A 12,995-nucleotide genomic window follows, 5' to 3' on the forward strand; every position below is an offset into this window, starting at 1 on the left:
TCTCTACCATTTGTCTCACTCTCCACCTACTTGTGCCTTAACTCACAAGCACACAGAAACAGTTCAGGAGCTAAGATGATAAATACTCCCTTCAGAGGCAATGCATATGATTCTGTGGAAAGGCCTTACTAGCCATAAACTTTCCTTTCATCTCAGTTGAGACTCCCTATTGCCCTACATTTCCTTGAGTACAAAGTATGTCAGGTTGTATAAGACGGATATGCTTCATATAAAAACAGCTCTTTGCTTATATATTGTACAGTGTTTTTGCAAAGCTCCATTTTTCTGTTAGGCAGCTAAGCTTGATTATTTCTCTTTTTTTTTTTTTTTGTCAGGGAAAAAAGTCTATTTCAGAAGGCAATTAAAAATACTGCTCCACAGAGTCCACATCTTTGCAACAACAAACACAAATCATTCACCCACAACAAAGATACATCTAGAGTTCTGTGCCATGGCACTGGGATCACAAATGGAGGACAGAGAGATCGTAAAAGAAGCCTTTGAAACTAGAGAATAGAAAACTAAGCTAGTGGGCTAGCCGAAGAGGTACTGTCACAGAGGGAGTAAGTGGAAGAACTTATTGTGGAGGCATGAAAGAGCAGAAAAAAGTGGATTCTGTTAGCCATACAACACTACAGATAATGTAAGCTGGTACTGAAGTGCTCACAGCTAGTTTCTAAAATCCCAGCACTGAGGGCCCCAAACTGCTTTACTTGAAAGAAAAGGAAACCTGGAAATAGATAAAATATTTTAACAGTTTCAGAAACCCCAGTGAACATGATCTGTTTACAAGTGTATGGGTAGCCCAGAAATATATCAGGGGACACAGTACAACTGTCTCAGAAAAGTAAAAACAGGGGTGGACAGGGGACAGCTTTCAAAATTGTCTAAGTAACTTTAATCTTGATATTTACAACAGGAAGTCAGTTTTGCCACTTTAAGATTTTCTACTCCTGTCTTTGCACAGGAGAAATTCAGGGCTCAGCCTTAGCTTTCAAGAGCTATTACAAATGCCCCCAAAATATTCTTAAAGTTCTGTAGTTCATAAGTCTGATTAAAAGAAATAACACATTTTTATTCATATGCAGTTAAAGATGAATAAATGCCAACAGCAGACACCTGCACATGCTGCAGAAGGTGGCAGAGCTCAGGGACCCCCAGAAAGTGCGGGCTGTCCTGATCCCAGAAGCCAACACAAGGGTGCTTCTGCCTGGAGCAGCACACAGATATTCTGTTTGACACGGAGCTGTTCTTGCTGGAGTTTGTAAGGCATTCACTCCTAGCCAAGGAGCTGAACACACGCCAGCAAGCCCTGCTGAGCATACAGAACCTTTCTGCAGTGCCTCTTTCCATTGCCAAATTGGGTGTCCCCTCTTTGGCTGCCCTGCATGCTGTTGCTGGCAGCATGGGAAGAATAGGAATGGTGACAAAGGGGAGTGATAGAAGTAGGACTGGGGAGGTGTACTGCAAAATGCAGGGTAACACAGACATTTGAACTAGTGCTAAATGAGGAAGTTAAATAAGCATGATGAGACATCAAGCCAACACAGCACAGTTAAGTGTGAGTTAATTCACTCACCTACCTGGGGGGGCAGATATATGCCTATGAATATTAACTCTTAAAACTAAATCAAGAGTGCAAACAGAGGACAGAACATTTTTGTGGCTTGCTGTTCTCCTTTGCTTTCTCCCAGCGTGGTATATTCATTGCTACAATGCAATTGGCTCAGGAAAAGAAAACAGGATGACTTTTGTGCACTAATACAATGCAGTCACAGCTTCAGCATGCAGGCTGCCTCCTTGTTCCATGCATGCACACACTCTCATGGCAGCAGACAGTTTTGCAGACAGGTCATTGGAGTTAGACAAATAGAGACTGATTCCTAATGCAAGGAACATTTTGAGAAGTCACTTCATGCCATTTCCTCCCTTCATTTCTTCAGCTCCACTGTATATGTGACCTTCCTAGCATATTCACTGCTGATTTGTTCTTCAGAACCCAAACTTACATTATCTAAAGAAAAACTAAAACTATAGATAATGGTTCTCTGCCACTGAGAGCTGGATCTTCAGCCTCTGCACAGCAGTTTTGTGGCTTTAGGTTTATACTGGCGAAACATTCTCAGTACGGTATGACAGTGATGTAAGTTAACACAGAATGATTAGCAAATATTTCTTCCATACAACATAAGAAAATCCCATTAGCTTTTAATCAGCGTCTCACCTTATCTGCAGTTATCAATCAAAATCCCACACCAGTATGCCAGCCATCAGCTTATTCTGTTTGTGTAGGGCCAAGTGAAGAAAACTACACATTTGGTCCAAGTGATTAGCTAATTCTTGTCCAGAAACCACATAACCATGTTGGTGTGGTGCAGTGCTCAGAATAACGTGTCCTCCTTAGGTACATTACTGTAAGAAAACCGATTGCCTTACAGCTTAGAACTGGTTTGTGTCTGAGACAGCCCAGGAAGTGAGCAGGCCTGCATACAGCCATGCATACAGCCCTATACACCATACTGCATAAACCAAGTCTTGATTCTGAATTAAGCATTTCAAGGCTGCAAGATGTGAAAAGGGAGCGTTCCAGAGATACCAGATTTCACTTCCTTCTACTTTAATGCCTATCCTCCTGCCTGAGAATCTCCCCTTATTCTCTAGTAGCCAATATTACTAAGTTCTGCCACTTAAAAATTAGGTCTGCTAAATCCTTTCTAGAGGGATAGACAGCAACCCATTGCCTGAGCAATACAGAAGCTGATGACTGGAGAAGGAAAGCACAAAAATTCTAGATGGAAACATCCAAAGCTCTTTTGCATGGAGACTCCACAGCCTCAGATTTCTGTGTGCTTACTGAAAGTCAGTACTTTTCACATGGAAAATAACAAAGTCTCACTGAAAGCTGTCAGGCAATTATTTAACTTCCTGAAAGTAAGGAAGTGGCTCAGTAGTGAGCGAAGCTTTTCAAAAGCTGCTAAATTGCTAATATATTTGTGGAGTGTAGGGCAGAAGCCTACATTAAAGAGCTAATGGAAAAAAAATGCTTGCAAGCATAACTTTTTTTTTCTTTTTTATCTATATAAAGAGAGCAAATGATTTTTTGCTGTTACTTTGTTTTGTTCTGTTTTTGTTGCCAAAAAGACATCATGGTTGCATTGCATCAGGTATGATAGTATGACTTTTTTGATCAGAAAGTCAGCATTGATATTAGGGCACATTCTGTTATCAATTTTACACCAAAGTTTTTAATAAGTAAGCACCTGGCAATTACAGATTTTCATTAAGCTTGCTATTTCAAGTGGAGGAAGATGACAGACTAAGAAATACTGCACAAAGCACTGAGGAGTTTAATGGGATATTTCAGCAGTGCAAACGTTTACAAGGTTACACTTCAACAAAAAAATATGAAAATAAGTCCCAAAGCACAACGATCACAATTACGTGCCTGAAATTTGTCTTACCATAAAACCAAAGCCCACGTCACCTCTTCCTATTGTTGCTCCTACAATAAGAAATTCCTTCCTACCAGGCAGCACAGTAGCCCATAGCCACCAGGCAGAGTAATCTGCACAGTAATGACGATGCACAGTGGCTCTGCTGCCACCGTGATAGGAGAACCAGTCTCTCTGAGCCACCTGCTCCTACCCTTCCCACTCTGCCCATGGTTTATATAAATGAGTTCTGAACACCAAAATGCAAGTTAAATAGAAAAATATGCAGATGGATCTCTAGAAGTGTAACACCAGGCAGAGAAAGAGGAGCTCCATGCTCTCACATAAGCCTGTGCCAAACTAGATGGTGAAAGCAAGGTCTGTGAGGTTGAATACTTGACACTGCAACAGACTGTTAATTGCTTTAAGTGCTCTAGAGAGGAGTTGAAACATATCCTTACTCTGAGGTTCTTCTGTTTAGTAAAAGTGCATAGAGAGGAATTGGCTCAAGCTAGACTGCTGTCTGCAGACAGAGAAAATAACTATTTGAACTTCTTGAAATAAAGCAATGTAACCCCTCTGAGTCTTCCAGCCCTCTCCGTTAGCTAACACATCCACTGTGTGGGGTGGCAGAGAGAGCAGGCAGTTACCTGCCCTTCTTGGAAAAAAACGACCAGTGGGAAGTCTTATAAAATGGAAAGTAGGACAGCAGATTAAAAAAAAAAAAAAAGAAGAAGAAGAAGGGGAAAAGATTCTTTACCATACAGCATTCACTTGTTTTTTTACAATATGCAGCTGCTACAAACCACATTTATTCAGTGTTGACTCTTTTCAGAGATTTTGAAGGACAGGAAAGCTAAATGCTCAGACTTTAAATGCTCTTAGTGCGTTATCAACTAAAAGCAGATCATTTTCTTGCTCGCATCAGCAACAGAGAGCTACTAAAGTGAAGTTATGACAGAAACAGACACATTTAACGTAGGTGAGAAGATATTTCAGCACTGCATATAATCTGCAATTGCAGAAAATGTGCTCTTGGCCATTTTTAGGGTGAAGAGTACTTAATAAAAAACAAACTTTGTGCCAACTTTGTGTCGGCTGTAATCCCGCGTTACATTAAATATTGATGGAAGGTACTTAGACACAAAATGCTGCATGTTATTTTCAAGAAAATAATTTCTGAAACAGATCCATAAAATTATCTTTATAGTAAGTATTAATTCAAAATTAATTGCTTTACTTACTACTCACAGTATCAGTGACAAATTCATCTACATTGGGCTAACATCTAGAAGCAGTTTTAAAAACTAATTAATCATAAATGTAATTTTTCAGCTATAGAAACTACCTTGCAATGTTGAGACTTTTTGTCTTAACCACACTGCTGTAAAAGTCAAATTGAGAAGCTTAGGGTAGATTCTCAGATCAGGGAGTACTTAAATTGATGAGAAGATCGTTTCTTACAGCTTTTAAGCACATAAAACAAAGTAATGTTTTTTGAGACTAAACATAAAGATAATGTGTGTTCTCACAAGAGATCAATTTATGTGTCTTCAAATGCAACTATGAATCTTTTGTTTTTCTTTTAAAAAGTCTCACTAAACCCACAACTGCGCGGAAGACATTTTAGCTTTGTACATCATACATTAACTTTCCAGATCCAGGTTATGACACCATTGCATTCAATTATATTCTAGCTGCTGAATAAAGATGTTTTATCTCCACTTAACAAAGCTTAGAATCTGTTTGAATTCTACAGAGACATTATGGGATTAAAATTAGAGAAGCAAATATCAATTGCTACCTACCTTGGGCAAAAGCATCCTGGCACAGAAAGGCAACACCAAATGCCAAGAGTTTAAGGCGCAAAAACATGGTTATTTCTGGAAATCAGACGTATCCTTACGAAGCAGCATGTGTCTCTCTCTGGAAAGCAAAATTTGTGTTATCTTTCTGTAAAATAATTTTGCAGCAAAACTTGAACCAAAAAGGAGAATAACCGGGCACATACATTACACTGCCTGCTTATCTGCGAAGGAGTTGGCTTCCTCTGTTGCCCCAACCTAACCACTCGCAGACTTGCTGTGCACAGTGATGTCAGAGACCATTACTTCTTCAAAAAAATCTTTCAGTTTCCAGGAAGTTGAGAGGGTTTTTCTTAAATTGCTGCAGTAATACCCAGCTTCCTTAATTCAAAAGAAATAGATTGTTTTCAGCTATTTCTACAGGGGAACTACTGAGACTTAACTTTTCAAAGGACCAGACTCAAGAAACCACCATTCTTTTTCTTCTTATTCACTTTTCTGTTGGATAAATTTTATTGACCCTCCTCTCACTTACGGACTGTCAAGATTTCTGTTGAGACAAAAGGAAACCAAAACAATCAGTCAACAAAATACTTACAATGGCAATAATAAGATCTTCATAAAAAGACACAATTCTGATTTTTTTTAATTCTTTTCTTTTTTTTGGACTTAACGCAATTCTAGAACTGACAGTAAGATTGAACAAATGGATATAGGCAATCTAATTCTATTTTCTAATTCTGTCTTCAATTCTTAATTACATATCCCCCATACAATTCTCTTATCATGATAATGCCAGAGGACTGTGGTCCATTTCCTGCAGTAAATGCAACCTAACCAAAGAAGTTTATGCCAGTACACCCAATATCTGGATAAAAGATACACACTGTATAGTAGTCTACAAAGGGAATAAACGTTGGAGTAGCTTCTTTCATTGGAATATATTTGTTTTATTTTTCAGGTCTTCCTAAGCATCACATGCATACATTTACATAATAAATTACAGACAACATAAGTAAACTCAATTCCTCGTAAGATTAAACCCAGCTTCAACTTTGAGTCCAACTTTGAGTGAAACCCTATAACACAGGCCAAAATCCTTCCATAGACAATGTGTGTCCATACCACCTCATATAATAATTACTGAAAACGTGTTCAGAAAGAAACTGACATGGCCTAAATCTCCAGAAAGCCCAGTTTTGATACACAGGAACTTCATCATGCTGGATTTGTTTTAAGTTGATTTGGACTATAGCTACATATTGCCTGCATCAAAACCATAACTCTGAAGAATCCCAGCTGATTTACATAACACACTGGAGAATTTCACAGAAAGGTTCTCAACAAGAACCAGGCGCCACTTCTATCTGACCTTCCCCAACAGTTTTACACAACCTCTGCTTCAATTTTTAAGCTTTCTCCCTAAGCAAAATTCTAGCACAGTGGACCTTATCTGGCTGTGTGATATTTACAAAGCCTTCATATCACTTAAATATTGCATTTATCACAAATGTTATTTAATTAAAGCATCACTCTTTCTAGTCATCACACCATTACAGTACTTTATTTAACAGCTGAGGAAGTATAAACGATTAATCGCTAAAATTGCTGACCAAAGTTACAAATGAAACTCATGGGGAAATTATATTTTACTGATATTTTACTGAGACTAGCTGTGTGGATTTTACCCGTAAGATTCTCAAAACAACTGCACACCTGGCTTAAGGAGGAGGAAGGAAGTGTGTGACAAGAAGCAAAATCTCTCAAGTTCCCTCCCTTCATAACAAGCCTTTAAAAGCAGGTAATTATCAAACACGTAAGAAAAACTGGAAGTTACACAAAAGAAGCTCACATCTAGGCAAAACCATACAATCACCCAAAGGGCATCAATATACTCTGCTAGTATGTAAATTAGTCAGAAAAAGCTTAGTGACTCTTGATATAAAATCATGTGTATTAAAGGACATGAGAACTGACAGAAATCTGAGCTCTGCTGAATAACAAGGCAGGCAGCTTACCTCCTCCCAGCCACAGGAAAGTCACAGAATGGTTGTTGTGGACTTGTTGGGTGGAAGCTAAGGTCCATAAAAGCAGTTGGTCCAGAAAACAGAAAATAGAGATGGTTTGAAAGGGAAATTCCTACAGAAAAAAAGTCACTGTAGGGCTGGCTTACATCCAGGATATAGGATGCCTTGCTTCACTTTTCCTTCAAGGATTGATTCCTCAGTTTTGTTAGCTAAGAAAGTGCACTATAAGGAAGTCAAAGAGCTGGCTACAAGTACAGAAAATTCAGTTCCAGCATGGTTCAGACTTATGCTGAAAATGATACTATAAAGATGCAATATTGAGATTTTACACTTATAGTTTTGCGTAGGTTAAGCACATTTCCATTTTCCATTGCATTTCAACCACTGTGAAACCAAACAAATGGAAAGCTTGGGCTGTACTTGCTTGTGCAGGAGCTTAACAAGGAATGAAGTTACTGAGAAGGCAATTATATTTGAGTGGGCAATGTGCAAAAAGAGGGCATGAGGTTTTCAAACACGTCTAAGAAATGACAAAGACGAGCAATGACGTGAAAGAGTAAAAGTTACCAAGGTAGACCAGATGAACTTCTCCATAACTCCCTGCTTTACAACAGCTTTACCATCTCTGGTTGGATTGTCACAGGTTGCCGCATGAAGGCTGGGGTATCCTATTTCTGACATACAAAATAATAGCCATGTTGTACACGCACACTAAGTATCTACGGGGCCTATACCATACAAAAAGCTTTTCTTCTGGTGCTTGTTGTGTTAAATGGCATAAAACAAGACAGTGACCAAGAGCTACCAATGAGCCCTGAAACCACAGCCTTTTCGTTCTCTGTGTGGTTTCATACATCCAGGCTTCAGTGCGTGTTTTTTTTTCCTAAAAGTTTAGCTAAATAATGATGAGACAGTAATACTCCTCACTCTCCACAACTTCCAAGTTCAAATTTTCAATTTTTGTGTGGTGTCACTTCAGCTTTCATCGCAAAGAATTTGGACTAGGGTACGTTTATTTTAATTTTACACAGGTACACAACCTGATGTTATTTTGTGCTAATTTGTTTACAGAATGTTGTATAAACTAGCTTTCTCAAACATCTGTATTTGTGAGAATCCACCTTTGTTTTCTTTTTGGTTCAAAGATCCTCAAAGTACTAGTTACAGAGCACGTAGCTCAATAAAATGGAAGTTCTCTAGATACTCCCTGCATCACTTGGATTTAAATGCACTTTGCTCTGGATAATAATCTCTACGTGGAAACTAGCTGGTATGATTCAATTCAGTTATATTCACAAATACAATGGCTACACATCAGAATTAAGCAGTTCTCACAGTCTGAAGGCATACACCTTAGCAAATGCTATGAAATGCTGGACAAATTCATCCCAAGGGCAACAATGTTTAAGTCAAAGGAGCCACCTCCATAATACTGTAACATTAATTTAGTAGGATACCTCTGACAATACTGTTCATGCTAAAGAATACATGCTATACTGCTTTTAAGTTTGTGTTATTTGCTAGGGAATCTATTGCGCAGATAGTTTTTCAGGCTTGTTTGCAATTGCCATGAACAATTTCTTGAAGAAAGAAAACATTTTTACTTAATATGTCACATTGCATCAAATTTTTTTAAGCTCAAGAGTAAACAATACAGCTCTTTGTGCAGGCATACTGCTATGCTGCTATCAACCCTCAGGCAACAGTGATTTGACATCTTCATATGTTGCCTGCATCATCTATACAGTACCTGTTCAGGACAGAGATCAGATTTTGGTATCCCTGAGGCACCGTTCACAATCTGGCCCCAAATGAGCAGTATATGTATGATAAGCTCTCAGAAGTGCCAGGCACTTCTTTCTTGCTTACAACTGAAATCATTCTGGGATAACACTAGGCACAGTTGTTCTGAAATGAATCTTCTTGAATCACTATGTTTAACGTGCCCTTTAGAATTTACTTCCTTAAGCAGTGGCAGTGCGTCCAGGAGCACTGTGTCAGCTTTCCCTGAAAATCTACACCTCCTCCTTTGAAGGAGTGCTAGATTCTGAGAAGCGCTCAGAATTTAGCTTTATAGCACTCAAACCTTGCACACTAAACAATGAGTTTACTTCATCTTATGTAAAGAGCATCAAATAAACATTTTTAATCGCAGTGACTTTTCTTACCCTTTCATCACTCAATTTGAGAGGAAAAAAACAGGAGGTGCAGAAGAATTATTTGAATATTTTACCCTTGGCCCATCCTGGTTGAACTCTCATTTGAAAATCCCTTCAATGATGATAGATTTCCTTCTCTTAGATTGATTCTCCATTTTTCCAGTTTCATTTCTCATAGTTGTAACCTCTAAATTCTCACAGACTCGCATGACTTTGTCATGACAAATATGACTTTGTTTCAGAAAATATACCTGAACAACTACAGCTTAAAACAAAAGTGAACTGACAGCCAGGCAAGGAGCCATGCTCTGCAAAATCACCGACACTCGGGAGCAGGAGTACCCAAGCTAGAAATACAAAAGGAGCTCCTTCTGCACATGATGATTCTCCATTACCTTCATCAAATCCATTAGAAAAATGGATTGCTTACAATTAGTTAATCAGTATCAGTTAGTTAATTTGCCCAAATTATATACAAAATTATATGAATACTATATAAAAATATACGTACACAAAATAATATATAGAAAAAGATGCAAAAAGATACGTGCCTTACTTGCAACACGTGGAAAGTCAGTTGTGTCATGTTTACAGAAAGACTGACAGAACATAAGTCAAAATAATAGCAGCAACAATCTCCAGTTAAAAAAAAAAAAAAAAAAAAGCCTACAGATTTCCCAAAGTACTTCCCTGGTAGTTTCAAAAGAGCAGTCACATGCTTTATCATAGTTCACTGGATATTCCGTTATCTCTTGGACATTGTTTCCTGTGGGCTCTGTAACATACTTACAGATACGAGGATATGTCTGCATTAATGTTTTAAATATACCTAACAGAATGGGGGTTTTTTGTTCTTTTGTTTTTAAATACTGTGGCTCTGTCTGGAGCAAGCCAGGACTAGTGTCAGATGGGTACTGTAGCTTCATTTTGGTATCCTGAAGGAGAGTGGCTTTCTTTGTGAGAGCCCTCCATCCATTTATCAGCTTTCCCCAAGTAGGTGTATTCTGTGCTGTGCTGTGAATTTCTGGCACCATGTTCCTCCACACAGGCTGCTTCCCACCTAGGATGCCAGACCCATTGTCATATACTATTAGCTGTAGCCTGCAAGGCCTCCTAGTGTTTTTGCAATCTGTCAGACAACGGTGCTCATATCCAAGAGTATTGGTGCTTTTTTTTTTTTAAGATACCAGATAACTTTATAGCAGATGTCTTTCTAACATTCAAATGCTGATTTTGTGTATAATAATGCATTCTTACAGCTGATTGCAGTCATTATGATACACAAACATAAAAAGCCTCTCGGCGAGGTATTATAGGCATAAACCAAAAAATTTACTTAGAAGGCTGGTCCGCTTACAGTAATGCTGTTGGTCATCTTCTGATAGCCCATCTCTTACCATTCAACCTGTTCTGACATATTTTTCTCTCTGGGGTTGTCCAAATGATTTAGACAGATGACTCCGAAGACAAGCATCCAGCAGGCATTACTTCTTCCTCAGTGGCTTGTCAAGAAACTGCCATTATAAAGCTAAAACTGCCCAAAAGATTTCTATAATCTTAATTCATAATCTGCATCTTTGAATTTGCAACAGTTAGGAAACCAGTCTGATCCCACTGTCTTACCCTGCACATCGCTGTGCCACAGCTCCCTGCCTCAGTTTCCCTGCCTGAAAGCTCTTCCTTTCGCACACATTTACACACATACAGTAAGGCAACATAAATCATGTCAAATGTATAATGCTGATACTCAAAAAAGAAGAACAAAAAGGCAATCCAAAGATACACTGGTTGTCTTTGTTTATCCTCATGTTACAAAAAGCAAATCAGCACATGCAAAAAATTCAAAGTTTATTTAAAGAGAAGTAGTTATGAAACATGGAAAGAGACATTAAAAAGAAAGTGAACCATAAGCTGAGACAAACTTTCCTGAGAGCTTTCTGTAGCATATAAAGACTTCTGAAATAGTGGAAATGACATGAAGCTACATCCTGGAACTTAGGCTTTTGAAATATGTTTTTCAAGTATTGTCCTCGTAACATTTTCAGTTCACAGTCTTGTTAAGGTCCACATGCCTTGGTTATTTGCTCCTTTAAAAGAAGTGCTAAAGATAAATAATCTTGCCACATAACTTCCCTGACTTGACACAGTATGAGTCAGTGCTTTAAAAAGAGCAGTTTCATAGAGTAGGTAACAAGTGGGAACAAGCTGGGGACAGTGGTAGAAAACACATGGGATGGAATTCAACAGCATGGAAGAAAGGATCCTTGCCATGAGTTTCATGTACACCTTTGTAAAAAAGTTTCAAGTCAGTAAACTCTGCAGTGATTGTTTAAATCCAAATTCACTAAACTATCAGCCTTTTCCTCATCTCTTCTACATTCATGTAGTCTTCATCCTCTCTCTTAATCAAGAACATTATTGTTCTAGGACAAAGATGACATTTCTTGCAGATAAACATTATGGAAAAGGAAGAACCCACAAATATAATACAGGATTATTTAAGGAAAAAATGAGACCTACCTACCTACCTACTGCCTACCTAGTTAGGCCCTACTAAAGGTTAAGATTGGCTGATATTTTAGGTCACGTATTCATTTGGACATTTCCAAATAACCACAGTATTCAGAGATCTCCATGACAATCATGAGACTCGAGCAGATGGCATAAGAACTAAGAAAGTAGATCTGAGCAAAAATGAGATGGACTCAAGCACTTCAATTTTATTAAGAAGATGAAAATGAGTATGATACGCTACTTTTTACGTAATTTCAAACACTTCTTTATAACTTCTTATTAATGGACATAATTAAAGTCAATTATTAGAGGTGCAGAAATAATGGAAATATATGTTTTTAAAGCAACAGTAAGATAAACAAAAGGCTCTTGTGCAGGAGAAACTGTGACATACAGCCAAAGAAATTCACGATAATTTAAAGACAAGAGGAAAGACAGCATTGGGAATTAAATACTCTGGCATAAAGCGACTGGTTTCATCTATATTTTCTGTTTCACACCCTATTTCTATTTCACTGTAGGTCATTCTGCAATAAACATTCAAAGAGAGATAGCATAAACTATTTTAATTATTCCAGGAAACCTCAAGGAAACATCACTGGGTCCTTAGAAACACACAGAGTATGTTTACTGCATACAGTGCAATGAAACGGCCCAAAATAACCCAAAACGGATGATGAAGGAAGAGCAGGAAAAGCTGAAATAGTTCATGCTGTGATGCTCCCTAAACACTGGGAATTCTCCAAGGATGTTAACTACAGCATTACAATGACAATAAAACAGTATCCATTTCTATTTGTCAGAATGGGAAAAGAACTTCCACCTGTCTCAAAGAAATATCTAAATTACCCAGCAGTTAATTTATGCTTACATACGAGCTGCCAAAGCTCTAGTTTTTGTTCAAGAAAAGGGCCTAATATTGCTGATATTTCCATTTGTTTTTAAAATCAATACAAGGATCAGCAATGTAAGTTCTAACATCACAAAAATACTCCTGTTTCCCATATCAATCTTAGGCTGGCAGATCAACTGAGGTAATGTGCTCTCCCTCCAAAGATA

General features: G+C 38.1%; 1 protein-coding gene across 7 annotated transcripts in view; it reads right to left on the minus strand.

Moving 5' to 3' along the window:
• The window catches only part of PTPRC (protein tyrosine phosphatase receptor type C), a 59,535-nt gene extending 53,960 nt beyond the window's left edge, over positions 1–5,575 (minus strand). For all 7 annotated transcript variants that reach the window (XM_048947083.1, XM_048947082.1, XM_048947078.1 and 4 more), the window contains exons 1-2: positions 5,443–5,575; positions 5,240–5,357 (exon numbers count right to left, since the gene is read on the minus strand). In XM_048947083.1, coding sequence (XP_048803040.1) covers positions 5,240–5,306 — 67 coding nt within the window. In that variant the 5' untranslated portion in view covers positions 5,307–5,357; positions 5,443–5,575. The remainder of the gene's footprint in view (positions 1–5,239; positions 5,358–5,442) is intronic.
• Between the last annotated feature and the right edge of the window lie 7,420 nt (positions 5,576–12,995).

Source organism: Lagopus muta, chromosome 5 (genome assembly GCF_023343835.1).
Source record: "Lagopus muta isolate bLagMut1 chromosome 5, bLagMut1 primary, whole genome shotgun sequence".
In the NCBI taxonomy this organism is placed as follows: domain Eukaryota; kingdom Metazoa; phylum Chordata; class Aves; order Galliformes; family Phasianidae; genus Lagopus; species Lagopus muta.